The following is a 27,656-nucleotide window of genomic DNA, read 5'->3' on the forward strand; positions in this document are numbered from 1 at the left end:
ATCCCTTTTTAACCTTTAGAATTAAACAGGGTATTGTTGCTAATATTTAAGACTTCTATATACAAACATACTTCTAATGCTAATGCATGTTACTTAGCATATTAAACTACAGCTATCACAAACAGGCTGTGCTGATATGCCTCATTCCCTTTGATATTTAAGGGCATTGCTTGGGTTTCTAGGAAAAAGCCTCTGATTGTTCCTGCTCTGACAAAGCTCGACACTGATTCAGTTTGAAGAGAATAAACACCTTCACAAGTTTCTTTAAAGGACACCTAATTGAATAAAATGTGGTGGTAATACACACTTTTAAGGACAAAACTAGAGACAATATCTTTATTAGCACTTGTATAGTAATGCAGTCATCTATTGCGGACCTGCCTGTCAGATTACAGATCAGGTCAATCTTATGCAGTAGGGTTATTGCAAATCAGACACCCTGAAACCTCAGCTCATCACAAGTCTAAAGCAATGTACTCTGGTCTAACACACTGTAATGAATTCGGAATAAGCAGAGGCCACAGAACTGACGTGATGCTATTACTTCCAGAACCACAAGAGGACACAGCAATGTTCATGAGTGAATCATTTATTGGTAAAACTAAACTGAATAGTACTTTGCCACACAAAATATGACATACACATAAAACATAGATTAAAAAAAGACAAAACAATTATAAAATCATTCTGATAAATATATAAATAATGAATCAACACTCAATGCTCAGGTGACACCAAATACCATTTATTAGGGCTTTAGAAAGACTACAAAATCCCCCAGATGAATTAAATTGTGGTCTCTTTCTATTTACATGATATGTTACTTACAAATGTACAAAATATAAAACATCTACCAACAAATGTTCCACCTGAAAAGAAACATTTTAAAAGTAGTTCAATGTAATGCGCTCACCGAGAGATGTGTTTGCAATAACATGAAGAAAACGAAAAGACGATTTCTGATGTATCATGGACAATCACTATTTGTGTTTGAGCTTAGGGACCATTAGGCAGTTGGAAACCTTTACTGCACTTCTTAGAAATGTTTCTGTTGAGTAGTTTTACACTGAACAATGGTTCACAAGCAAAGCATCCAGAGTTTGGAGGTTAATACATAGCACCGCTGTAGTGCTGAGGAATTAAAAAGAAGCAGTTTCCTGAATCAACAAAAAGGTAGATTGGAAAGACTCGAAGGTTAAAGCCTGTAAAACTGTGGCAGTGAGGATGAGTTACTTTGCGACAAGTAGTTTGAGTCAGAAGGTGAAGCTGGATGTGGTAAAGGCTCGATCGTATAAAGCTTGTCAATGATTCACCTTTAGCACCGTGTATGAAACACCTTGTATCTCCTGACCATGTACATCAAACAAACAGATTCCTTTACTGTAAACATGTGCAAACTCTTAAAATATAATCCAATGAAAAGTATTTCACAGTAACTTGGGTAATCGGTTTAAAAATTTTGCGTAATCGTTAGTGATTTATAGTGGCCCTATAAGTATTCAGACACTTTAGTCTAACTTGAATACTGTATCATTACATTAGATTGCAAAACACCAAACCAAATCACATCTTCATAACAAATGATGTTAAACCTTCAACTTTGTCTCCTGTTAATTTAGTAGTTGAGCTAGTTTCATACACGTTGTTTGACAATCAGAAAGTGTCTTCTAATCATTTTTGCGTTCATTTTGAACACTGTAATGGTTCATTATTTAAAAACGTCACAAACTTTGTGAAATATTTGTTTGCAAAATCTATGCCGCTTGATTCGATTTTGTTATCTAGAGCAATGGTAAAATAAAATCCCATGAATTTAAAATGAAAAGTTTTGTCTGCCTATTAGTTTTGAGGTCATTTATATGTTCTTGTACTCTTAAAAGTTGACAAAAATACTTTAAGCAGATATACACATTTAAAATGTACAGTATTTATCTTTCATAAACATTATCCTGCATTTAAGGATGCATACACATTTCTGTCCAATCAGATGCTCTTTAGAATGGCTATTTTCGGCAGTCGGGTTCTACAATAAAACATTCATGGGGTCTTTAAGTGAGGTTTACGTCCAAAGGGACCAGTGTCTCTGAAAGCTGCAGGACAGGAAGTATAACAGTGTTATGCAAGTTAGATATGGTTGGGCTCTGATGCATTGCTAAGATAAAACAGTGAATCGCTTTGAATGATTTTACGCCCTTGAACAGTAAACTGACACTAAAGTTTTCTGAAATTGAAAAACACTTCACCTCTCACTGTACAGTTTAGAGCTCTGTATAATAACCAGTGATTACAAGACATATACGGTTTGGACAGGTTGCTGGTTTGCTTTTTTTTTCTCTGTAAATCACAAGAGCGTAATGCTAGACTAGAAGAGCAGAAACGCAATACCGACCGGGCAGAGTGCATCTTTAAGAGGCTGTGCAAGACTTGGATATTTACAATCACCTTTTCAACTGTGCAAAACCCATGTAGCAAACAAAAGAAAGGATGAATGAACTTCGACTACACGAACACTGGAGCACGGGAGTGAAAAACGTTTCCGCGTGCAAGTACACACATATAGCAAAGTAAAAACGGCATGCTAGCGAAGCGACGCGTCGGATTTGTGCTCTCGATTCAAGTGATCCCAGCTCAACTGGGATTGCATAAAGATCTTTTTTTACTTTTATACATTTGGACCTTTATAATGCCGTGCTTTACACTAATTGTAACAAAAATAAAATATGTGGACGTGGCATCTTTAGGAAAATGTTTGATCGGTTCTGTCCAACGCCATCATTTCTGCGGAAAAGGACAGTGGTACCACATTTAAATGTCTTCGGAGCTCAGCACATTTAAGGCAGCAAGAAAGAACCATTTCTGGCCTTTTTCACAAAGCTGGTACACTCTCCTACAAGCGGTTGCCTCGTACCTGCGGAGAGGAGAAAGAACTACGCAAACGGCCGTGGGGTCGAATGAAAGACTACTGCATGGAACGGTGTGGTGCAGGGGTGCTGTAGGTCACTATACACTTGGCAGTGAAACGAGTGGTAGAGATTTGCGAATTTGCATATGATTTCACAGTAGCGGTAATGACGCGTTGCACGTTTGTGCTTGTTGGCGTTTCATGAATGGTGCTGGCGAGATGAGTGTAAACCACGTGTTGGTTTTGGCACCACGGCAGCACCAGTTTATCGACTGAGGTCAGAATTCAGAATGTTGCCCTTTAGTTTTTTGCACCTCAGTGAATTTAAAATAAACACTTGCCTCTGTAAACATGTTTAACTAACAGATCACCTCAAACAAATTCAAATTCCAGTTGTTTTTTTAAATTATGTGGGCACACACACTTTTCGCCAGAGTCGTGTGCGCCACCAGCACCTTTTCATTCGCCGTATCCTGGACTCTGCATCCTTTTACCACCAGAGGCATCAGACCTTTCATAAGCCTGTTTCATAAGCACAAGTCCTGTGGGCCCTTTGCTCTGTTTTTAAACCAATCAGAAGACGACGACTTCTAATGGGGCGGGGCCTAGAGGGCAGACTCCAATGAGGAGTCTAGCAGGTCGTCGTGGTGACTGGCACTGTCGCTGTCACAGCTTTGGGCGCTGGAGTAGTTAGCAGCTTCCTGTAGCCTCATTAGCATATTCATCTAATGGACAGAGAAGGAAAAACATATGCGGAAGATGTTACTTAACAGGGGGTAACAGTCAGGGTTACATGTTACAAGTAACAAATGTAATTAAGTTACTTTTCAAGAGTAAGAAGCATGTAATGCATTGTTTTAAATTTTCACCTTCTACAATAAGTAACATACCTCTCTATTTATTTACTTACAAATAGAACGAAAAAAGTAATCTGTCTTCTCGATTAGATCGTTGTAAACAATGCAACTAAATTTTTTTGCAAACTATAAAAAAAAAAAAAAAAAATGAATAGCCAGGACTTGTTCTATTGTTCTGGAAGAAAACAGAAGCATGAGTAGCCCGAATGTTCAAGATGCAGTCACATTAACAAATTTTCAGCTGAATTTCACAGGCAAAAAAGGTCAATTGTCTATTTTTAATAGTGTAGCAATGTATGAAGCAAAGCTCACACAGAAGTCACTTTCAAACCAAGGTCAACATCGTGAATTTATGTAACCAACTTGAACCTGTTGTGAAATGCGTGTGGGATTTTTTTCCCCTAATGCAAAATTCACACTTGCATATATTCGTATTGATGAAATGAAAGGACTTTTAAAATAATTTTTGCCTGCAAACATTTGCCAAACAATGATAAATGTGACCACACCTTCCACACGTTTCACAAAAAGTAACATTAAATGTTTTTGATTAGGGCACATGCAGTGTAACAAGTTACTTTGAAATATAACATTTCCCAGTGATACTCTGTGCTAAACAAACAAACAACCAACCAACACACTACTTCAGTTGTACAGCACATGAACTCACACAAACACGTGATGTTCAAAAACACAGCCACAAAGCTCAAAACTGATTGTGTTTACAAAAACACATTTACAAATTCACATCAATGGCTATTTAAACACTAGTTTAACACATCTGGAATGTAAATATAAAGTATAACAAAAAGACAAACACTGGATCAAACACAGACAGACGAAACGTTTGTACCTCAACATTCCCACAAAGAGACAATAGAGAGAAACACTACAATATTCAAATCCTTTCATCTATAAACACAAGTGCTATCAGACTCAATTAGATCAAACTAATCACTGATATTTAAACAAACAACAGCAGTTCTGTCACCTTATAATCTCTGAACGTCTGTTCTCAGAGAAAAAAAGAAATGAGAGGAGACAGCAAGATGAGACGGCGCAATAATGTTTGTTTAAAAAGTGTGCCATTGACCTCAGGAAGCCAAAGTTATTACTATAATATTATTCCAGTGATTAATAATTAACACTAATAGACATTTGTACAACATAAAAAGTGTTGAGTGTAGTTTTTTGACACTGGGTCTTATTCATGAAAAACTAGCAGAACAAATTTCTGTGTACAAGTCCATTCTCACGTAAATTGTGCAATTTCACTGAATGCAACAAATTACATACAAATGGTTTTGTGTATGATTTACAAAGACATTTGTTCTGGCCATATGCCATGATTCATGAATAAGTTCCACTGCTTGTGCTAAATATCTAAGTGGTGCCACCTAGAGGACATTAATATCATAGCGCTCATATTCAGACTCTTATAGTACAGTGATGTCCGCAGGAGGGTAGGAGAGGGCTGGACTCTCTCTCTCTCTCTCTCTCTCTCTCTCTCTCTCACACACACACACACACACACACACACACACACGTGCGCTTATTACTGACAGACAGGTTATATAAGCCCCTGGTCTTTATTTTCCATGTACATTTTAGAAAAATACTGTATGTGAAAATTTGATCTAGATAGCACAGCAGACTTCATGGTTTCTATGAATTATTATCTTATTCTCTGAAATACTGCCCATGTTTCACCTTGCTGCTCTTGGGCAGTTTCTTGTCTATATAGAAAAAAGCTGGGTATTTAGTCAAACTAAATTTAGCACTGTATCTCTTAGTATCTTTTAACATACAGTATACACTACCGTTAAACGTTTGGGATGAATCAATTTTTTTTTTTTTTTAAAGAAATAGATTATTTTATTCAACAAGGACACATTAAACTGATCAAACATTACAATAAGGACATTTATAATAAAACAAAATATTTATTTATAATAAATGCTGTTCTTTTGAACTTCCTATTCATCCTGAAAAACATTATTATTATCATATTATTATGATAATAATAATAATGAATGGTTCTTGAGCAGCAAATAAGCATATCAGAATAATTTCTTAATCACGTGACTATGAAGACTGGAGTAATGATGCTGAAAATTCAGGCTTTGCTATAACAGGAATAAATTACATTTTAAAATACACTTAAAATTTGATATTAATAATATTCCACAATATTGCTATATTTTTGATTCAACCCCAAACTTTTGAACAGTAGTGTATTATCTAGATGAACTATGTTTTATGAAGCTATCTTTACCAGTGGGTCTCCCTCTGTGTCGCTCTGAGAGACTTGTTTGGAGGCGGCTCCGTCTTTAGAGGAGCTGTAGCCATCATAGCCCACGTCCTCCGGCCGCAGCTGCAGCAGTGACTGGCTTTCATGCTGCAGGGAGGCAGAGCTCCAGGGATAGGTATCAATCACCCATTTGGACGGGTCCTCCCATGCCGCCCTCTTACCATACAGCTGGAGCAATGAGCCAAGCAGATAACAAAAAGTTTTAGCTACAAAACTGAGAGAAAAAACACCAATACATGAGTGTGTGTGGCTGCATGTGCACCTGCAGTCCTTCTCGTACTGCTTCCAGTAGATATGGCACCAGAGAATAGTTCCACAGGTCAGTAAACCACACACGTGAGCCGTCCACATCCATCGGACAGGACAGAAACAGCCGAGGACCTGGAAGTGACAGAGTAAATATCTCACCTCTGTTCTATGCAGAATAACCAGATCAAATGTGGCTTATGTGTTGTGTGTATTACCGATAGTGACGTCTGAGGAGCTGTGAGCCTCTAAGAAGGAATTGAGGTGTTGCCAGGTTTTAGGAATCCAGTCGATGACTTTGATGAGGTCGTTACTGCGCATGTTTTTATCAATCTCAGTTTCAATCAGCTTTCTTCTCAGGAATCGGCTAAGGAAGCCCTTCACTGGCTCAGTGTGATTGGCACACAGCACCCACCTGAGGGAAAGAAGGTCTGCTATTACACTGAGAACATGACAGGAAAGATCAGTGTGTGTATGTGTTTTTTGTACAGTATATTTGTAAGCGACAATTGTAAAATATGATCAATTATGGCCCCCATGTGGCGAGAGGCTGTAATAACAATCATCAGATGCTGTTTGTCTTGTTCACAACCAACGTGCTACATTGACATGTAAAATATCTCAACACAGTACCTGAAGTTGTGATGCAGCTCCAGGTTTGGAGATGAGGACACACCCTGGTTCATAGTTCCTATGACATACGGGCTGTGAAAGGGACAGTTGCACATTACTAGATGTAATTCATTTCTATTTGATCCTTTTGATAGACAAGGGAAATCCACAATAATGGGTGTCATACTGTAGTTGCAGTATTGGATGGTGGCTGGTCAATAAAGCTTAGATACATTATTCAAATACATGAATTAACAATCTTTTATAATTTTAAATCAATTTTAAATTGTGTGGAAAAACCATGTCCATTTTACTATTATTAGGTAGTAACCGAAATGGAGTCTGTGTTTAACACTCTTAAAAGTAAAGGTGCTTAATAGGTTCTTCACAGCGATGCCATAGAAGAACCATTCAGTCAAAAGGTTCTTTAAATAACCATCTCTTTCTTACTTTTTTATGATCTAAAGAACCTTCTTTCTTCTTTCTTTGTGAAACAGAAAGGTTGTTAAAGATGTTAAAGGCTCTTTATGGGACCATTTAGACCAAAAATTTTCTTCTATGGCATTGTGAATCACCTTTATTTCTAAGAGTGAACAAGATCAAAAATACTGTAATATTGTGAAATTTTCAAATGCATTCATATGATATAAAAGCTGATTTTTTTTAGCAGCCACTACTCCAGTTTTTAGAGTCGGAAATGCTATATGCTATAATGCTATAATATGAATATGTTGATTTGGTGCTCAAGAAACATTATCAATGAAAATGATCAATGTTGAAAAGAGTTGAACTGCTTTTTTGGGATTCTTTGATGAACAGAATGTTCAAAAGAACAGAATTTATTTGCAACAGAAATCTTTTAAAACATTATTATTAACGTCTTTTAGAAAAAAAAAAAAAATGTCAATGTAAAATCTTATTGACCACAGACTTTTGAATGGTAGCGTATATACACAGTATAGCAGGTCTCTTGTACCTTATTGCCTAAATAAGCTAAATAAATAAATATATATATATATATATATATATATATATAAAAGTTCTCAAAATGTTGATAATAACAGGAATATTCACCATTTGTGATATTTGCAGTTGAGGAATCCATTAAAGATGTCACTAAGGGAGCCAATATGATGGAGGTTATCCAGAATAACTACGGAGGGCAACTCGATCTCACACTCCTCTGTGTTGCACTGTTCGGCCAGACTTGATAGGTACTGCCGAAGATCCTGCTTAAAGCAAAGCAAAAGCAAATTAAGTCCTATAGCTAATTATTGCTACTAGTGCTACTTAAATACTATTATATATTTAATATATCAGTAACACTGATGGATGGCGTGAGTTTGAGGTGGGATTATATGTTGGTTCAACCAGTAGCAGATGGGAGAAATCTATGCAAAACCTTAATTTTAAACACTTATTTTTGCAATTCCATTTGTTTCCACTAGCAGGACACTTTAAAATGATATATTAAGACCCATATCCCAGACTGGAAATATGTACCTTGCTGGATTTCTGGTCCACATTGAAGCTAGCCAGGTTAGTGTCGGTCACCTCTTGACCAGTCTTGGAGATGATGTAGTAAGCTAGTTTAGTGGCTAGGTAGGATTTACCGGTTCCACTGGGACCAGACAGGATAATTCTACGGTGCTCCATCAGCAGGTATAAGAAGCGTTGAATGATGGGTTTAGGAATCAGTGTGTCAAACACCAGGTCATCAATGCTACCCTCCTTCAAACCTACATAGAACAAACAAACAAGACACTTGCTTCAAATCTTTGAAGCACATTTGACCTCTTTTATGGACTCTACAAGAACCTTCTGAGCTTCCTCACCTTTGAGACTGACTGTGATGACGTTGTTGTCGCCCACCAGATATCCACACGGCAAGAGTTCAGGAACCTCAGTGGCATGAGATCGGACCACATCCCCCATCCTGTAGCACACTATACTATCCGAATTCAGGCCCAAACTGGTCAATGGATCCACGCGGAACACATACTCCTAAATGCAAGCAAATGAATCTGTTAGATCTGAAATATGGCACCTGAAATATACCTCTAATTTAGCAAGAGGCTAAACTGGCACCTTAAACAAGCGTCGTATTACACCATCCAACACATCCCACTTGGTCTTGCCGCTAACGCCAATGGAGCCAATCAGATATTCCTTCTTCTGCATAGCCTAAGATGATGAGAGGATATGAGATGCTTATAAGGCATTGTTTAGAAGTTAAAATAGCTACTGAAATTAAAACAGACTATTTAAAGTCACTCTATACCTTGGTTTTGTTGGAGTCGCTGTTGATGGTGACCACTATACGGACACTTCTGCCCTCTTTGCGTAGATTGCCCTCGTAGCCATCATCCAGCAGAATATCTGTGGACATAGACACAAACTTCAAACTCACTTTGTGACAAAAATATCAAAGCCTGAACAACTTAAAAGACTCATTAACTGTGGGGGGAGAAGAACTTTTTCTGCGCTGACAAATTCGGCAAGCGAAGACACTAATGTTCAGCTTTGACTGTAGTTAAACGCTCTAGTGCTCCTCCACACATCTCTCCATCAATTAAGCAGCCCAAAGTCCTGAGAGAGCACAGAAGTCACTACTTTTAATTAGCCGGAGGCGAGTTTCCGTCAGCCCGTCCCGAGACGTGGCCACAGGCCCGGCGTTCAAATCCTCCCTTACAGAAAAGAGGCCATTTCACTCTTCGCTGCGTTCATTCTCTTCCTGCACAGCTGTGAAATGGTCTTCCTCATGCCAGAGTTTTCATCAGCGCCACAGTAGAATCATCAATAATACAGCCATATGCAAATCTACACTGTGGTCCGTGAGCCCGAGCACACTGGTGGAAAACTAAATCATCAGTTCAAAAAATATCTACATGAACAGTTATGGCGAGAAGATTATATGTATCAAGTTTGCTTGCATTGCTTTTAATGGTGACCTTATATGCCAAACAGAATGAATGGAGTCATAAAAACAGCCATTTTTATGGCTCATTTGTAGTATTAAAGGCTAATCTGGCCTTTACACCAGATTTTTACATTTTGTTTTAAATATGAGTTGTACTTGCCCATGTAAAATGTCATTGCCATGATGCTAGTTGCAGATGGTTGCAAGTCCATTGCTCTGTGGTTTGTAAGGTGTTCTGAGAGTTTTTTTTAGAGCATTGCTATGCTGTTATAGGGTGATTTTGAAGGTTGATAGATGGTTGCTTATTGGTCCATATTCAAAGTGTCCAATCCCAAGTCTCTGTGATATTTTGATTCATAGATAGGGCCCCATTAATGTAAGCCTATGGGATTTTGTCAATGACTTTATCATCCACCTCTAATAATTAAGATTTCTATCCATTTATCTATCTGAAAACTGTTATACTGTATTTTTGTTGCATAATATGAGGTATTAGCTTTTATACTGTAAATGTCCATGTTGCATAATGTTTATACAGTACTGTTATATTTGACCAGGATAAGTACAGAAAAAAAGCTTATGTAATTGCTGTTATTTAAAAATGCCATCATTTTGGAATTCTAGCTGCTTCAATAACATAACATCTGCAGAACATCCAAAGGCTTTACAGAATCCTCCAAAACAAGGCCAGAGCGACATTTTGATGTTGCATACTTCACACAGACATTGTTAGACCCAAATAACAAAGTCTAACCTGACATAATGGTGTCTGTGATGTTGAGGTTGTTCAGCGACAGCCCTAGAGATTGGCGTGAGGATGAGGAGGATGTGCTGGAGGTTTCTGAAGGGGGACGGGCTGTTTTAGCAGGTGTGGCAACAGGTGTGGTGTTGCTGCTGGACTTCAGTCTGTCGTTCTCGGCCTTCAGCAGCTCAATCTCATTCTGCATGTAAAAAACAGGTAATGTCAACAATACAGTGATAGTTTTGACAAATTTATGTGTATTTCCCCAACCGAACAGAACCACATATTAAATTCTCACAAATTATTAGGTGACTAAAAAAATCACTAATCCACATTTGGTAACGTTAAGAATGGAAAAGTAAAAGTAACTTTTCCCACACACTTCAAAACTGAGTGAAATGTGCTTTTGTGACATGCTAAGAAGATTAAGACTTGCTTTCTGTTGTCTAAGTTTCTAAACGCTTTCAATGACTGTGAGAAGTTAGTTTAAAGATTTCTTTAATCTTTAGATTAGTCTTGCGTGCCAGGCTCTGCAAACCGGTGCTAAGGGGAAGCTCAGACAGAGACTTCAAAAGTATGAACAACTCCGTCTGATTGTTTTATCTTGGAATTAGAGCAATTTAGCCCTTCTCTGATCATTCTATCATTCTATCACTCTGTTACAACTTTCAATTATGTAGTCTGACTTTGTAGCACAATGTAACAAGTATTTGCCAGCAAACAGTCTCTTAAACAAATCAACTCTCTCTGGCTCTTTCAAAAAGTATATGGGACTCCACAAATTTCTTAGTGTGGGTCCTAATAGTGTACTCTGCCATAATATTAAAACACAAATATTCATTTTTTATTATTATTAGTATTATTATTCACACAACTATTCAAAAGCATGAGGTTAGTAAGAGACATTTATAATTTTACAAATAAATTCTGTTCTTTTGAACTTTCTATTCATGAAAGTATCCTAGAAATTCAACATGGTTTCAACACTAAAGACTGGAGCAATGTCTGCTGACAATTTAGCATTTCCATCACATCAAATATATTCAAATAGAAAACACTGATTTTCATATTTCACAATATTACTGTTTTTATTTTTCTATTTGAACAAATAAATCCTTGATAAGCATGAGAGATATATATATTAAAAAAAAAACATAAAATGTTTCCCAGATTTCTAAATATCACCACATTGCACAAAAACACTGTATAAGAATTCACAAGGAATTGATATAATGTTATAGAGCTCTGGAGTGAGTCAGCATGTGTGTGTGTGTGTGTGTGTGTCTGTGTCTGTGTGTTTGTGTTTACCTGCATGCGGTTCATAGCTTCTCGTATCTGGTCAAGGTGGTGGGCGGAGCTTAACGCCTCCAGTCTGATATCAGTCAGCTTCAGCTCCTTCTCTCTCAGCTCGTTCTTCAGCTGGAGGATAATCTCTGCCTCAGCCTCTGTACATTCACACAGTCTGCACAAACACACACCGTACAGGGAGAAGGGAGTCACAACACTGTTACACATCCAAGAGAGCTACAAAATACAGGCGGGTTTAATGCACAACAAACTCCTAGAGTATTAGACGTGGTCAGAAAATGTATGTACACAAACACTTTGATGCACACATATTTACACTCTGGGCTTTGTGTTTTATATTTGTGAGGGGTGTTTGCTGCATTCCATTCAAAGCTGAACATAGATATTTGTTCTTGATATCTCTGAAATACTGTTTGACATTTGAAAGATGATTTATAAGAAAAAAAATTAAACATAAGAAATAAAATCAAAGTTTAGCATTAACTGTGTAAATCTCCTTGGTTGCCACCAGTTTCCTCATGCTTAGAAGCCAGACTTTTAGTAGCATTCTATCAGGCTTTTCCAGGTAGGAAATTCCAACATTTTGAGTTGAATGGAATGCAGCTTTAGAGATTACGCACATGACCAACACAAACACAAAGTGGCGATCCTTCATGTTGTCCATTATTAAGCACAGGCAAATTATTGAAGCTAAAGCAACATATATTAAATCAAATTTTAATGTAATAACTTTTAAAACTCAGACAATCCCTGATTTTATTACTAAAACTATTAGTTTGACTATATTCAGTTATTTATTTAGCTTTTACAGAAATGTTTTTAATAAAAGTTTCCACTATTTAGTTCATCTCTTATTACATTTTAAACTCAAATTAGTTTGTCATAAAATGCTCATGTGAAATGTGACTGAAATATTGGGGAAGGGATATCTTTTGTTAACTTTGGTGATTTTAGTCACTGCACACTCTCAACCCCTTCCCAGCATACCACACTGTGCCTGTTACCGAGATCTGTGCTTGTAGACCACATGACCGTTTGACTTTTTCTTTGGCATCCAAATGGGGGAGGACTTGCTATCGCAAAAACACTTTCTAAAGACACATGACATTGAGGAACAGGGACAGAATACAGATATGATTAAGGGAAAAGATGAAATATAAATATGGTTATCAAAAAAAAAAAAGAAAGCAAAAGATAATGTAAAAGAAATATAGCAATAAAATCACTAAACAATACAATAAGTGGAAGTTACTGATGAAGAATAATGATGATTTATTGGATGTGTTGTGGTCCTCTATGAAACAGAATCAAAACACAACAAATATGTAAATGTTTATGCATGTACCTCATTTCATAGAGGTGTTTATTGTCCTGTATATGTGTGTCTGTACTCACTCAGTGGTGGAGGGTGACGAGAGCAGTGGTTGGGTGGTGCTGGTCTGTCTGTTGGTGTGCTGTAGTTTGGGTGAAGAAGGAAGGGAGGAATCAGTCATCTCTTCAATCTCATCGTGAGACGATTGGGGCTTGTTGGTCTTTTTCTTGCTGAAGGCCTGCTTAAAGGAGCTCCGCAACTGTAAGTAAACAACACAAATCAATATAATTAATATAGCCTGACAACATTCATTTCAAACTATTCTGTGGTCAGGCAGAAGAAATGGATTAAAGAGATTCATAGCTTGGGAGAATTATGTCACTGTATTACCTCTGGATATTCCAGTAACAATTTATAACAGATTTCATTAATACTATTAAATGAATAATCTGGCTCACTCGCATGCTGTCAGTTACCACAGAAAATAATTTACCTTACAAACAACAAGGTAAAATCAAGGGAAAAAGTTTGTACAGAAATGCACTTACAATGAAAGTCTATACAACATACAAGCTTTCCATTGTAAGGGCACTACTGTAAAAATATATTTTATTTTTTTTACAAACTTTACAGGATAATTTATCTTCTGCCATAAAACTATGTATTGGTATTGCCATGTATTTCGTTATGTAGCCAAGATATTTATTTTGTTGGCTGTGGAGTCAAGACATTTGCAAATATGATTAAAAGATGAATATGAGACAAAACTACAGAATGTCACGTTTTATTATTAGCCGTTTCAACACATACATGTTTTACCAAATAAAAAGAACAGCACTTTTAGAGTTCATCCCACTCATTGATGTGAGCATAAGTATTGGGACAGTTGAACATAAATGGCAAATTGGCAAATATAAAAGATTAAAAGCTATTGTTTAGTTGCAGATCCCTTGCACACAATCACAGCAGTGAGTCTGTGACCCATAGACATCACCAGACTCTTGGTCTCATCCTTTGAAATACTTTTCCCAGACTTTAATGCAGCCAATTCCAATTGTTACTTGTTTTGGGGAGTTTCTGCCTTTACTCTCCTCTTCAGCTGGTGAAATTCATGTTCAGTCAGATTTAAATCTGGAGATTGACTTCGGCAATCTAAGACTTTCCATTTCTTTGCCCTTATAAATTCCTTGACTGAACTGGCAGGGTGTTTTGGGTCATTGTCCTGATGCAATATGAATCACTTCCCAATGAATCTGGTGGTATGTTCTTGAATATTGGTAGGCCAGATGGTTTTGTACCCTTCCAAATTCATTCTGCTACTGTCATCATACATTAAGTCATCAGTAAAGTTGAGAGGCCCTGTTCCAGAGACAGCCATGCATGCCCATGCCATGACACCACCTCCATCATGCTTTACAGATGAGGCTGTATGCTTGGGATCATTTGCAGTTCCCTTTTTTCTCCACATTTTTGCTTTCCCATCACTTAGATAAAGGTTCATCTTTGTCTCATCGGTCCATAAACACAGTTCCAAAACTCTTCTGGCTCACCTTTGTGCTTTTTTGCAAACTCTAATCTTGCCTTTCTATTTTTGGTGCTGGTCAGAGGTTTGCATCTTGCTGTGTAGCATCTGTAATTCTGTGTCAAAGTCTCCTGAGGACAGTAGATTGTCAGAGCATCACCCCAGCTTTCTGGAAGTTGTTGGTGATTTTACAGACACGTCTTTTAGGGTTCATTTTCACAGCTTTTATGATTTGTCTGTCATCAGCTACTGTTGTTTTCTCAGCCGATCAGGTAGTTGTTGGTTGCTGGTGTCGCTGGTGGTTTCCAAACTCTTGATTTCTCCATGACCTTTGTTTTTGCTATAGCTCTTATTGACTTCTTTTCTTTTCGCATCCAAATTGATTGCTTTTCTCTCAAAGTCAGCTCCCTCATCTTTATCCTGGTTTGTGTGTGTCATCATCAATTGCAGGATTCAGAATACAGAAGTAATGGAAATAACTGATACGACACATTCCCTGCTTTTAATATCTGAAGAATTAATTCAACAGGACACAACTGAAAGACCTGTGAGGAAACTGTTCCAATACTTATGCTCACATGAGATAGAGGGATGAAACTCTAAAAGTGCTGAACTTCTTAGCTGGTAAAACATCTATGTGTTGAATCACCCAATAATAAAATGTGACATTCTGTAGTTTTGTCTCATTCATTTTTTTTTGTCATATTTGTAAATGTCTTGACACCACAGCCAACAGAGCAATTTTGTCTTATATACATATATGTATATATACATACATACATACACACACATACAGAATTATCCTTATAATCCAGAATTAAATACTGAATTGCATTAAAAAGTTTTATAAAGTGTTACTGTTTAGATAAAGACATCACATGGGTGATTTTCGGTCAGCTTAAGATAAAGGTTAAAAATAAGGTTGATTGCAACATTTTGGGAGGGGAGATAATGGTTTTCTCGTATAATTCACTGAGCAGAACTAATTAAGCAGCAGAAACATACTGGCAGTCAGTGGGACTGGGGATGCTGGTGGCATGCACACGTTTCTGGAAACACTTAGGATTTGAGGGGAGGGGGCAGTTAATGGGGGTAAGGTTATCAGAGGCAATCGGCCGCAGTGATGCGGGACGTGGAAACACTGACCTGGGCGGGGATGGAATCAGCCACCTAAGGACAAAACACACTCACTGTTACCATTGACTGAAACGTGTACCACTGGACCAGAATATTCAGACACAGCGCCATAATTCATTCATTGTTCATTTGATTAGCTCTGAATGACTCGTGGAGGCTGTGTCACATAACAGGAAGTCCTGTACTTTCTTAGAAATCTGGACGCTCAACAATAAGGATTTTTTTTTCTGACCTGGTCTTGCTCAGCTAATATCATATTTGTATGTATGTATTTATTTAAAAAAATATATATTTTGTATGTATTTTATGTGTTTATAATTAAATAGTTTCTTCTTTTGTTCATATACACACAAATAATATATATTACATATTAAATATGTATTTATTTACTTATATTTATTTTATATGTATTTTTATGTTTTTAATTAAACATTTTCTTCTTTTTCATATACACACAAATAATATAAATTATATATTGGCCCGGTTTCACAAACTAGGCTTAGCTTAAGCCAGGACTAGGTCTTAGTTAAATTAAGATATTTAAGCAACTTTTACAAAAATGCCTTAGAAGAAAACATTAAGGTGTGCATCTTGACACAGAACAATGACACTGACATTTTTAGATATGTCAGAGCAAGATATTTTCAGTTGAGACAGCTCAAACATGCATTTTAGTCTGGGACTAGCTTAAACCTTGTCTGTGAAACCGGGGGATTAAATATTAATTAATGTTTACTTAAAACTGTAATATATATATATATATATATATATATATATATATATATATAAATAAAATAAAAAAATCTGAAGGAATGTAAGATGTAGTGGTAATGACATGTATTGAAATATCAGTGTATAAGAAAGTATTTTTATGTGTTATAAAAATAAATATATAATATCATACTGTACATATGTATTTATTATATTATATTATATTGATTATATTATACTGTACACATGTATTTATTAATGACATTTAATATTTATAATATATTTTACACAAGAAATGTAAACAATCATGGAACATAGAGTGAAGTGACAATGCACGACTAGTGTATTAAACAGTGTATTAAATTGTATTTTTAGTCATCAAGATTTAGTATTTTTATGTGCAAGAAAAAAAAAACATGTTACATTTATTTCCATATATGTACTGTATATTAAGTGATTTTTCATAAGATAGTCCTGCAAATCTCTCACATTGTATCCTTATTGTTAAGCCCTGCTATGAATATATTGTTTTGCAACCCTTATCCCAATCCCTTTGTTTTTAGTTTGCTTTCTCACTGTCTTTCAACTTTGAGCAGTATTTCCAGAGCCTTTGAATTCAGAGACCACACTGCCTCAAATTATGCAGATGAATAATTAATGGGCGCATAAATTGTATTTGGGTGATTTGTATTTATGAGCTCAGTTTGAGCTCTGCTCTCATTACAAGAGTCCAGGGCAGCTAGAGGAAAAGTAGCCATAACTGCTGCACACAATGCCAATGTTATTTTTCAAACAACTGTTTACCTCAAGTGCTCTTGACTTAATGCACACCCTAAATGAGAATAAACAACAGCCCGCTAGCATTAGGAGATAATAAATCTGTAAAATAACTGCAAACTAGAACAGCTGACTAGAAGTAAAACATGCACAACTGCATCTTAATAACATAAATCATCAGTAATGACTGCAACTTGAGCAAAACGATTCTTAATTAGTGCATTCCTCAAAAAAAGATATAAAGATTGGTTTTCTAAAGGGTAAGCACTGAAGGGCGAGGAATTTTAGGGGCTTGAAGGGCCAATGATGGGAAAAAAGTGCGACGAGCATGTCAGATCCTCCATAAGGGCATGCAGGAGAGTTTGAGGGTGTGTTATAGTCACCTTGTGTCCTCTATCCTTGCCCTGGTGGTGTGGTAAGGAAGTGAGAGACAGAGAAAGTGTGAGAGAGGGCGAGAAAGAGGGAGAGACAGCCGGAAGGGGTGGAATGATAGAAATGTTTGTGCTATGTGTACTTCATGTTCCCAAAATCGAAAAAGAGTGAGAGTAGACACCACTACTAGAATGATGACTGACTTAAAGTCACTAAAATAACCTTGACACCAGTTCATTGCAAAAATGAAGCTGGAAATTTAGTTTTGAGTAAAGTTCTAGCAAATTTGCATGCATATGCTACTTAGCTTGATATTTTATTAAAGTCGATATATTTTTTAAACTCTTGCTTATGTGTCCGCATAATTTTGAGGGCCACTGAAGTTCAAAAAAGTTCAAAGTTTTTTAATTCTGTGCTCTTTCATCAGTTGTAGTTATCATTCTAAATGTGAACGAGCCTTGTGGTGTGATGATGACGCTTTGTGCAATGACTCACCCAGCTTTTCTTCTTTTTCTTCTTGTCATCTGCATCTTTAGCGCTACCCATACTGGAGTGGCTGGCTGCACTGTTAATACTGGACATACTTTCTGATGAGTGCTGTCGACGGATCCTCAGGTCTGCTACACACACAAACACAACAGTCAATGCATAATACACATATTTGTGAGTTACAGTGAGGCACTTACAATGGAATTGAATAAGGCCGATTTTAAGAGCAGAAAAGTAAAGCTTACAGTTTTATAAAAGCACTTACTGTAGATTTATTCTTCTGTTAAAACTTGTATAATATTTAAGCTGGGAAGTTTTTTAAATTGTCTATTTTACAGTTGTTTCAGGGCTTTATATGTTACTTTGTCATGGAAAGAAAGAAAAATGGCCTGTACCTTTAAACAGGAAATGTTTGTAAGTGATTTTATGTCATGTTAAAAAAGAAGAAAGTCCAAATTCATCGATGTTATACCACAAGTGCTGTTGGCTGAGCTTAAAGGTATGGTCACATTGATGAAATTTTGTGGGTAAAAAGGTCCATTGTCTATTCAGTAGTGTAGCAATGTATGAATGAAGCATAGCTAACACCCTCACAAGTCACTTTCAAGCCAAGCAGCTTTCTGTTGGTCAATGCGGAAAATTTGGATGACCAACTCGAAATCTTTCATTTGGTCTGAGGAAAATTCACTAAACAGCAGTAAATGTGACTGCACCTTATCCAAAATATTCATTTAATAATGTAAAACAGAAAGTTCTGACAGATTTCAAAGTACACAAGCAGCACCTCTATGAACGTGATCGGGGCCGTTGAGGGCCACTTGAATGGCCGTCTGGGCATCTGTGTTCTGAGCTTTCAATGCCTCGATGGTCTCTCTCAACTCTGCAAGCTCGGATTCCTACAACACAATCACACAAACACAGTTACACTGAATATAAACATGAAACACTTCCTTTAATTGCTTAGAAAAGTAAAAGCACACCTCTTCCCATCAAGCCACATGATTATGATTCATGTCTGTTGCTCAAACAGGGCTGAAGTCGAACACTTACGGTAAGTGGTTTGTTCATCTCCCGAACTCTAAGTATGCACAATAATATTTGTGATGCCAGCAAACATTGCTAATTAAAATATCACATCAGCTTAATATCAGAATCACTAGACAGGAAGTGAGCCACATGGCACTTTCAGTTTTTGACCCTACACAAACTCTTTTGTATGCAAAACGCAAACTCCCCCTCGTACCACCAGCTGTCTTATGCCTCTATCAGATGTTTCCTGCCAAAAAAGCACATGTGGAGATAAGCGCCCCGCTGATCTGAGGAACCGAGCATGTGTTGCAGGCCCACAACCCTCCTATTTCACCGCCACATGGTCTCTGTATATGCAGAGCTCAGGATTTTACTGCTTGTAATAGGGTTTCTACTTTAATTGAAAGTCGGGGCGCTTTAACAAAGACGTCCCTCTGTAATCTCTGATAGTTTATTCAAGAGGAATTAACAGCGGCAGGAACTCATTAAGTCGATGAGGGTGCTTTGTGCTAATTAAAGGAGCAGTTTCACGTTTTAACCTGAAGGTTACTTCTATTGGATGGTTTTGTGGAGGGAGGTTTGGAAGAAAGTAATATTTTCTGATTGGTAGAATACGATATGTGCTATTGAATCTCAACTAACATTGAAAGTTATTGTACTCATTTTTGTGAGTAATAACATTCCTACCTTTTGCTCCGCTGTCATGGTTAGACTCTGCAGTCGACAGGTCATGTTCGTCAGACTTTTCTCAAATGCCGCTACCAGGTGTGCCTGTCAAAACACACACAGAGTTTAACACAAGGTTCTCATAAGATACTTCACTAAATCCACAGGGTAATCCAGACAGAATTCTGGGACAATCTGTTGCAAAGTATAACTTGCAACTAGGTTCAAGGTTATCAAAGTTTAGTCATTGAATATCTAGAGGAAGTTATATGAAGAAATATTAGTTATGTTAATACCATTAAAAAGTCTGAGGTTTTTAAAGTTTTTGAAAGAATTCTCTCATGTAAAGAAATGCTGCATTTATTTGAGCCATTACTTCAGTCTTCAGCGTCACATGATACTTCCGAAATCATTCTAATATGCTGTTTTGGTGCATAAACATGTCTGATTATTATCCGTGTAGCAAACAGTTGTGCTGCATAATATTTTGTGTGGAAACTGTGATTATTATTATATATTAATATATATATTTTTTGATGAATAGATAGTTCAAAACAACATTTATTTAAAAATTTAAATGTAATACATTCTTGTTTTAATTAACACTTTAAACCAATCAATTCTAATATATCTCACTGATACTAAACCTTTAAGATTTTTAAATGATACATTTGACTTGACATTTCATTTTCAGCACGATGTTTAAACTAGAAGTAAAATTTGACATTCCAAACTTTATCTTCTTCTTGACTGACTATTTGACAGAACTGACAATAATTAAGACACTTATACTCACAAAAGTTAAAATATTCAGGATTTGCTGATTTAAATGGCATACATTGCCTGCTGCAGTTTAAAATATTAATCACCAGATAATGCATTCTGTTTCCAACATGATATATATTTTTTAAATAGTATGCAGAATACAGTTCATACTGTGCAGTATGCTTATATTCCATTCCAAACATAGCAATCAACTTACATTGCCTACCTGTACTTTCCTTTCAGCAATGCAAACTGATGACGCCAGTAGTGTGAATGCAGTGGGTGTAAAACAAGGGTGAGACCTGCATTATACATTCACAGGTCTATTAAGTTTAACCTTCCGTGCATAAAAACTTAAAGCACACTCTGAGCATCTGAGCACGAAAAAGTATTATATATCTTTGTATCCACCTAGTCTGAGCCTCCAGAGACTTCCTCCTGGGTGATTCTGATCTATACTGCACCGGCAAGCTGAATAGTGCTGTGAACTACTCAACAGTCACCAAGGGCTTTGAAGCATGTTTCAGGTTTAAGCTACTGCGATGGAGTTCAAAGGATCCACAAAGTCTAAGGCTTGTCTGAACATAAGGCCCCAGGGCTTTGGTAGAGGAGACGTCTCTAACGCTGACCTCAGCTAATCTGAAAAGACTTCTGAAGTCAGTGAATTCTAAGGAGAATATACGAATATTCAAACAATGAAATGAAACAATCTAAAATACATCAAATACATCTTTTGGTAATAGAAATGACCCAGTTTATCATCTGACCTTTGACAAAACAAAACAAAACAAACACACACAAAATAATAAATAACAACAACAACAAAAACAAAACAAAAGGCAAAATGAAACAAAACACACAAAAAAACAAACAAAGCAAAGCAAAGCAAAGCGAACAAAACAAAACAGACTTTAACAATGCATACAATAGTGAAAGCTGGTGTGAAACTAGCAATAAAAGTATAATAAAATAAAAATGGTGAATGTTTGAACAAATCTGGTCCTTCTCTTGATTATTTCTTTTTATATCTATTACTTTACTATAAAAATGACACCATAACCAAATGACAATTCAAATAAAAGCTATATACAGTTATACATTAAAATTCTAATATTTTAAAGTAAATACCAATGTGTTTATTATATTTTTAGCAGTAAGCAGAGCTGTATTGAAAAGTTTGTTGGTACATACTATTTAAAATGCCTGCCAGGAAGTGAAGCCAAGCGAACACTGAGAGGCACAATGAATGCCAAATGCTTGAGTGACTCTAATGGGAGAGCGGCTCTATAAACACACTTTTATGATGTGCCTTGCCCTGACCTGTTTGTCCATCCATTTATATTCCTTCAACTATGTGTCCACACTGAGTCCCTCAGCCCAGTCAAGCACACCTGAAACAAGCAGAAACCGTACACAAAGGTGCCTGGCACACAAATCCCTCCAAACAAACTCTCGCCTGTCTAAAATCTCAAGGTGGACATTTTGACATTAAAGTTATTTTCAACTATGATATTCACCAAAAATGAAAGCCAAACCAACAGTAAACCACATATATAAAGCCACATCACATGTTATCACCCTACCTTGTGTGGTTGTGATGAAATCCAGAGGTTTTGCAGCCGTAATGACAATGTCTGAGCAAACTGATTTGGGCTCTCTTTGCCTGGATAATGGTTCAGCTGTGGCCAAAACAGTGAACTTGCTAAAGCACTACCACTGTTAGCCACAGCCATCCTTAAGCTCTTTCACAACCTAAAACACTACAGAACTGCACAGACTCTCTTACACAAATACAAATGAGATAGAGATTATCCAAGGGGTGGGCAGAAAGTTGTGGATGGAAGAAACAGAGCTACTTTGAAGGTTCATGCACAATCTTGGATACTAATTTTTTTTATTTTGTACATTTTGATTGTAATTTGTAGCCGATTTTAAGTGGAAGATTCTCTCAAGTTCACATAGGTTTAAAAAAGTGTGCTCATGCTAATTTTAAAATAAAAGGTTTGATGCTGGTTTGATATCTAATGGAATTGCAATCAAACTGTCGAGTGTTTAAATCATTTTTGGGTCCAAATGTAACAACACTTCATCTTCATGTGATATGTTTCTGTGTTGTTAATTCATAGGATTCAACAGAGAGAAATAATCTCTTTTGAATCCCTGAACAATGAACACCGACTTTCAAAAGTTGTTCTGACACTGAGAATTTCAAAAACATCCGGCTGGAGAGCAGACATTTCAATCCACTCAACTATTGTACAACTTGAATAGATGTAGTTCGGAGCCGTTCTCCCATACACGATTCCTGTCAAACACAAATCACAGAGGAGGTCGAGTGGAGAGACAGCAACTGTCTCATGCTCTGTCACACTTCTCACTAAACTATCAGAGAGCAAAGCCCTTCATCACACCTGCCTTCATCACTCCAGAGACAGCAAAGTGAATAGAGCTCAGCCCAGTCCAAACTGCTCTCTTCCTGTGGTGTCTTCACACAGAAATCTAATGTGACGCTGTGAAACACAATGCCCTAGTTTGACAATGTAGGGACACAAAGTAAGTCTTCTCAGAATACCACAGTCAAAAATTAAACGTCTGGGATTTTGAGCTGCTTTCAATGCGCAATCCAAATTCCCAAACATACTGACTGACTTATCTTTAAAAGTCACTGCTGTGCATTTAAAATCAAAGATTGTTCTGCTCTAACATTTAGTATTATATTATATTATATATTTCATTTTTTATCTATTATTTTGAAAGGAGCATTATTATTTACACAGAATTGTATTGCCGCACAGGCACATATTATGTGTTTAAATGTAAAATACTAGATTAGATGAATTTTGATGAATTTTGACTGCTTTTTCTTCTTTTTTTGCATCACACTCACGTTGGCTGCCAGTTGAGATGTCAGGGTCGCCACTTTCTCCTGAGAAGAGTCCAGCTCTCTCCGCAGTTTTCTGATTTGCTGTAGGAAAATAATTGGTTTCTCATTAGAAACCTCTATGAGCTATGCACTAAAGTAATGGAGAATAAACTTCTTTCATCGTCTTTCAGTAACAACAGAACCTAGATATCAATCAGTGGCCTCTGGTAAGCATGTAAGCCTTTGAAATACTTTCCAGTACATTCTCTTGTATGATACTAGAAAGAGTGTATGCAAAATGAGAAATTACCGTTGTATTTTGGACTGTTTGGCCCTTGATTGAGAAAAGAAAAGTACAATTAACTCTATGTTGCATGCTCATACAAAATGCAGGTTTTACGATGAAACAGGAATACATTAGTTTTTAGCACTTGTGGGGAAAATTTAGCCGTTACATGTGAAACATTACATGACACATCATATACAAAAGTCTGCAGTCTTGGACAAAAATGTTAGCAGGAGAGAGAATAGTAATGGCACACAAACACAAAAGGAAGGGATATCAAAAGGAAAATCAGTGATCAAATGAACAAGAGTCCAAATCAAAGTGAACCTGGGAAATTATGGATGTGTGTGTTAAAGATGTTTGTCCATGACTGGATGTGTGCCAGTGAGAAAGTGAATTATAGATATCAATTCCATAAGAGTATCTGACGAAAATGCAACATAGGGTTAAATTTTCTGTTTTGAAAACACTTGTTATTAAATGCATTGGTTTGTTTGTCCGATTCATTCAACCACCTGATGTTGGACTTTGTGAAAGAGTATCACTGTTTGACCTTTTATTGAGTTTACATATTTGATTCTACCAAAATCACAAATATAAGTAGGAAACAAGATATTCTTACCTCTGAGTGGGCCTTCTCCTCTGTCTGTGGAAGAAAACAACAGTTAAAGGACACAAAATTATCCAAATACAATATTACCAACATCCCAACAGCTTTTTGCACAAATAACCTCAAAATCAGTCTCCTAATAGATCCAATAAGGAGAAAGAATTAAGAAGCCAAAATCCACACCAGCTCTTTGCAAACACTTAAAGGTAAGTCACAAAGCCATACACAATAACCAATGATCAGAATTTTGCCATTTGAATCAGATTTTTGGTTATCCGTTAGTAGCAGCTGATTTGAAGCCAAATGTTAGACTGTTAGGGTTTGCAATGTAATTAAAATGTGAAGGTAAATACAAACTGCTTTCTGCACGATGAATTATTACCTTGTCTAAAAATGCCAGCACCTGAAAGTGAGAAAATGTGTGTTCAAATAGTGGCAAAGACACAATGCTGAGCCACCATGAGCTTCTACCTCTATAAATCTCTTCATTAGTCTTCATTCATAGCCTTGATGAATTAGTGGATGTTGTACTGTAAGTATACTGTAAGTATTCAAATTGATGACTCAAAGAAATAAGTTTTTCAAGCTCAGGCAAATGGAAACAGTATGCATGATGTTACTGTTATTTAGAGACTAGCAGTTAATATTGATGAATCTACTATGAACTAAAATTATTTTTAATATAGAAAACATGATTTAAGCAAGGAATATAAAGTGTATCTGTTATATTTGGAAAGGAAACAGTTATAAAATGAAAAGATAAATATATATATATATATATATATATATATATAAAAAATAAAGGCAAAATTTAAACACAAATGAGTTAAAATACACAATTGTACTCAAACAGTACACTCAAAAAGAGTCTTTATCATTATAGGGTACAACATGGCTAAAGGCATAACTTATGGAAAATCTGTTTTGATAAATGTATTTTATTTTATTCAATAAATACATTGTCATAAAAATACATTCATTTGAATAATACAGCAAATAAACTAAATTTATTATCACATAAATGATTTTGCCTTTAGCCCCAACAGGTGCTTTTTACATGATTTATGTGTACAACTTTTAAATCAAGAAACATGCATATTCACAAATGTAAAAAATCCCAAAGAAAGCTACAGCCAAGATTTGCTAATTCTCTTGCAAAATTGAAATCTGACTGTTTAGTCAGTCTGTTTATTACAACCTTTCGTAAGAACACTATAACGTCACTCACCGCAGAATACAAAGATGATGTGCTTGAAACCAAAGACAGAGAAGAACCATGAACTGCAGACAGAACAGAACAATACAAGTCTTTTTTAATGCAACAACCTACGGTTTTCTAACAGACATGTGCATAAAGAAAAGTTATCGATGTACAGATGTAAATAAATAAATAAATTCTTATCAAGTAACTGCAATGCTAACCTTCATCTGTGCTGTCCCGGAAGGAGCCGGACCGGCTCATCCCACGTGGCCGTTCCTCCAGTGAGGTGGCACTGCCTCCCAAAGTGTGTCCCTCCCCGTACAGCTCGAACGAGTCCTGTGCTGGAATACTGTTGGAGCGGCTCATGCTGGTGCTGGGAAGATTATACTGTGACATACTGGTGGGGCTCACTGCAACACAAATATCAGGAGGACATAAAAATATAATTTATTTGATAATATTTGTCCATGGTATAATGAGAAATAGGGGTTCTACCACTGAAAATCAGATATTATATATGTTAACATACGCAAGTTTGAGTAGTGGTATTTGCCAGTGTTGGTGCTGGTTGTGCCCGGTGGTGAAAGTGGACTTCCTGTGTCCTGCAGTCCTCCAGTGGAGTGAGAACGCAACCATTCTTTTCCTTCCTCATGTGACGTCTGTCTGGAGGACGGAGGGTACCTAATTGGGTGTAAACAGACGATTTTAACCATTCCGTGAGGTAGTATTTTCCCAAAATGCAATGATTTTTCAAACTGTTTTTTTGGAAAATAAATTCTGTTCCAAATATTGAGTCTATAAAACTGAAAGCACTAAATATCTGGCTGAAATAGGGTGTAAAAATTATTTATGCAATAAAGCTTGGTGATAATAACAGCCCACACAGTCTCACATCCATTGTTCTGCAGTAATAGCTTTCGGCAGTGGGCAGTCCTGTCAGCATGCTTGAAAGAGAGTTTGCATAAAACTAATAGAGATCACGTGGATCTTTCTGACTGGACTATCTTCAGTGCGCTCATCACTGCTGACCTGAGCTGAGCCTTTAGTATAAAAATACCATATTAACAGACTAGAACTAACAGACTAGAACTGATTTGCTCACATTGCAATTTAACTGCAAACAGAAGGTCACACGCCTACAGCATTTAGGCAGTTTATCATTCATCGTGACTGCATGTCTCTTTTACAGTGGTTTGAACACAATGGTCTGATTTTATTTAAATGCTGTGCTTATCTTTGTGAATATTGAATTGCTTCTTAAGAGCATTGTGATGTTTTCCTTCTGTGGTTTCTGTGGTTGTCTCTTGCTAAAAGCGTTAATAAATGGAAGACTGGTGAGTCACACGGTTTGACAAGTCACTGTGGATACAGTATGCAAAACATTTTGCCAACACTGCCAGCTTTGTGGTTCATTGTCAGAATGTTGCTATGCAGTTGCTAAGGTGTTCTAAGTGGTTGTTTGGTAGTTACTTAATGGCTCAGGTCTACAGAGCCCATCCCCAAGTCTCTTGATATTCTAGTCTATAGAAATGACTCAGGTCCTGGCCTTCTGTACATAACCATTCAAAAGTTTGGGATCAGTAAGAATTTTTAATTTAAATTCTCTTTCTGCATTAACACAGTATACAAAGTAATACACAGCATTATTCTATCATATTATTACAATTTTAATTGTAAATTATTTTAAATATTTAAATTAAATATTTAAAAATGTAGTTTATTCCTGTGATTACTCCAGTCTTTTTTTAGAAACAGTAATTTAGTGTTATTGTGGAAACATTTTTTTTCAGCATACTTTGTTTAATTATTAAAATAGCAGCAATTATTTGAAATCTTTTTTGACTTGATTAATTTAATGAGTCCCTGCTCAATAAAAGTATTCATTTCTTTTCACCCATTTTACTATCCACCAGGTGAAAAATGTAGGTTTATTCACTCTGAAAAGTAATCAAACAAGTCTCCTCAAAAAGCCTCACGATTTGAGATTGGTTGAGGTACCGGTTGAGGTGCCAAAGATT

The 27,656-nt window shown here is 36.5% G+C and overlaps 1 protein-coding gene across 1 annotated transcript in view; it reads right to left on the bottom strand.

Moving 5' to 3' along the window:
- Nucleotides 1-725: 725 nt before the first annotated feature.
- LOC306858825 (neuron navigator 3-like) overlaps nt 726-27,656 on the bottom strand; it is a 147,701-nt gene continuing 120,770 nt past the window's right edge. Inside the window, exons 18-41 of the mRNA XM_079399580.1 lie at nt 26,168-26,319; nt 25,860-26,048; nt 25,666-25,718; nt 24,820-24,840; nt 24,450-24,473; nt 23,852-23,875; nt 23,566-23,643; nt 19,935-20,018; nt 19,003-19,114; nt 18,225-18,349; nt 15,879-15,902; nt 13,294-13,469; nt 11,899-12,052; nt 10,603-10,789; nt 9,210-9,307; nt 9,017-9,112; nt 8,764-8,932; nt 8,432-8,667; nt 8,003-8,157; nt 6,950-7,021; nt 6,535-6,731; nt 6,333-6,451; nt 6,035-6,238; nt 726-3,627 (exon numbers count right to left, since the gene is read on the bottom strand). Of these exons, the coding sequence (XP_079255706.1) occupies nt 3,508-3,627; nt 6,035-6,238; nt 6,333-6,451; nt 6,535-6,731; nt 6,950-7,021; nt 8,003-8,157; nt 8,432-8,667; nt 8,764-8,932; nt 9,017-9,112; nt 9,210-9,307; nt 10,603-10,789; nt 11,899-12,052; nt 13,294-13,469; nt 15,879-15,902; nt 18,225-18,349; nt 19,003-19,114; nt 19,935-20,018; nt 23,566-23,643; nt 23,852-23,875; nt 24,450-24,473; nt 24,820-24,840; nt 25,666-25,718; nt 25,860-26,048; nt 26,168-26,319 (2,869 nt within the window). The 3' untranslated portion in view covers nt 726-3,507. The remainder of the gene's footprint in view (nt 3,628-6,034; nt 6,239-6,332; nt 6,452-6,534; nt 6,732-6,949; nt 7,022-8,002; nt 8,158-8,431; nt 8,668-8,763; nt 8,933-9,016; nt 9,113-9,209; nt 9,308-10,602; nt 10,790-11,898; nt 12,053-13,293; nt 13,470-15,878; nt 15,903-18,224; nt 18,350-19,002; nt 19,115-19,934; nt 20,019-23,565; nt 23,644-23,851; nt 23,876-24,449; nt 24,474-24,819; nt 24,841-25,665; nt 25,719-25,859; nt 26,049-26,167; nt 26,320-27,656) is intronic.

The sequence above is a fragment of the Barbus barbus genome, assembly GCF_936440315.1.
Source record: "Barbus barbus genome assembly, chromosome: 39".
NCBI classification, from domain to species: domain Eukaryota; kingdom Metazoa; phylum Chordata; class Actinopteri; order Cypriniformes; family Cyprinidae; genus Barbus; species Barbus barbus.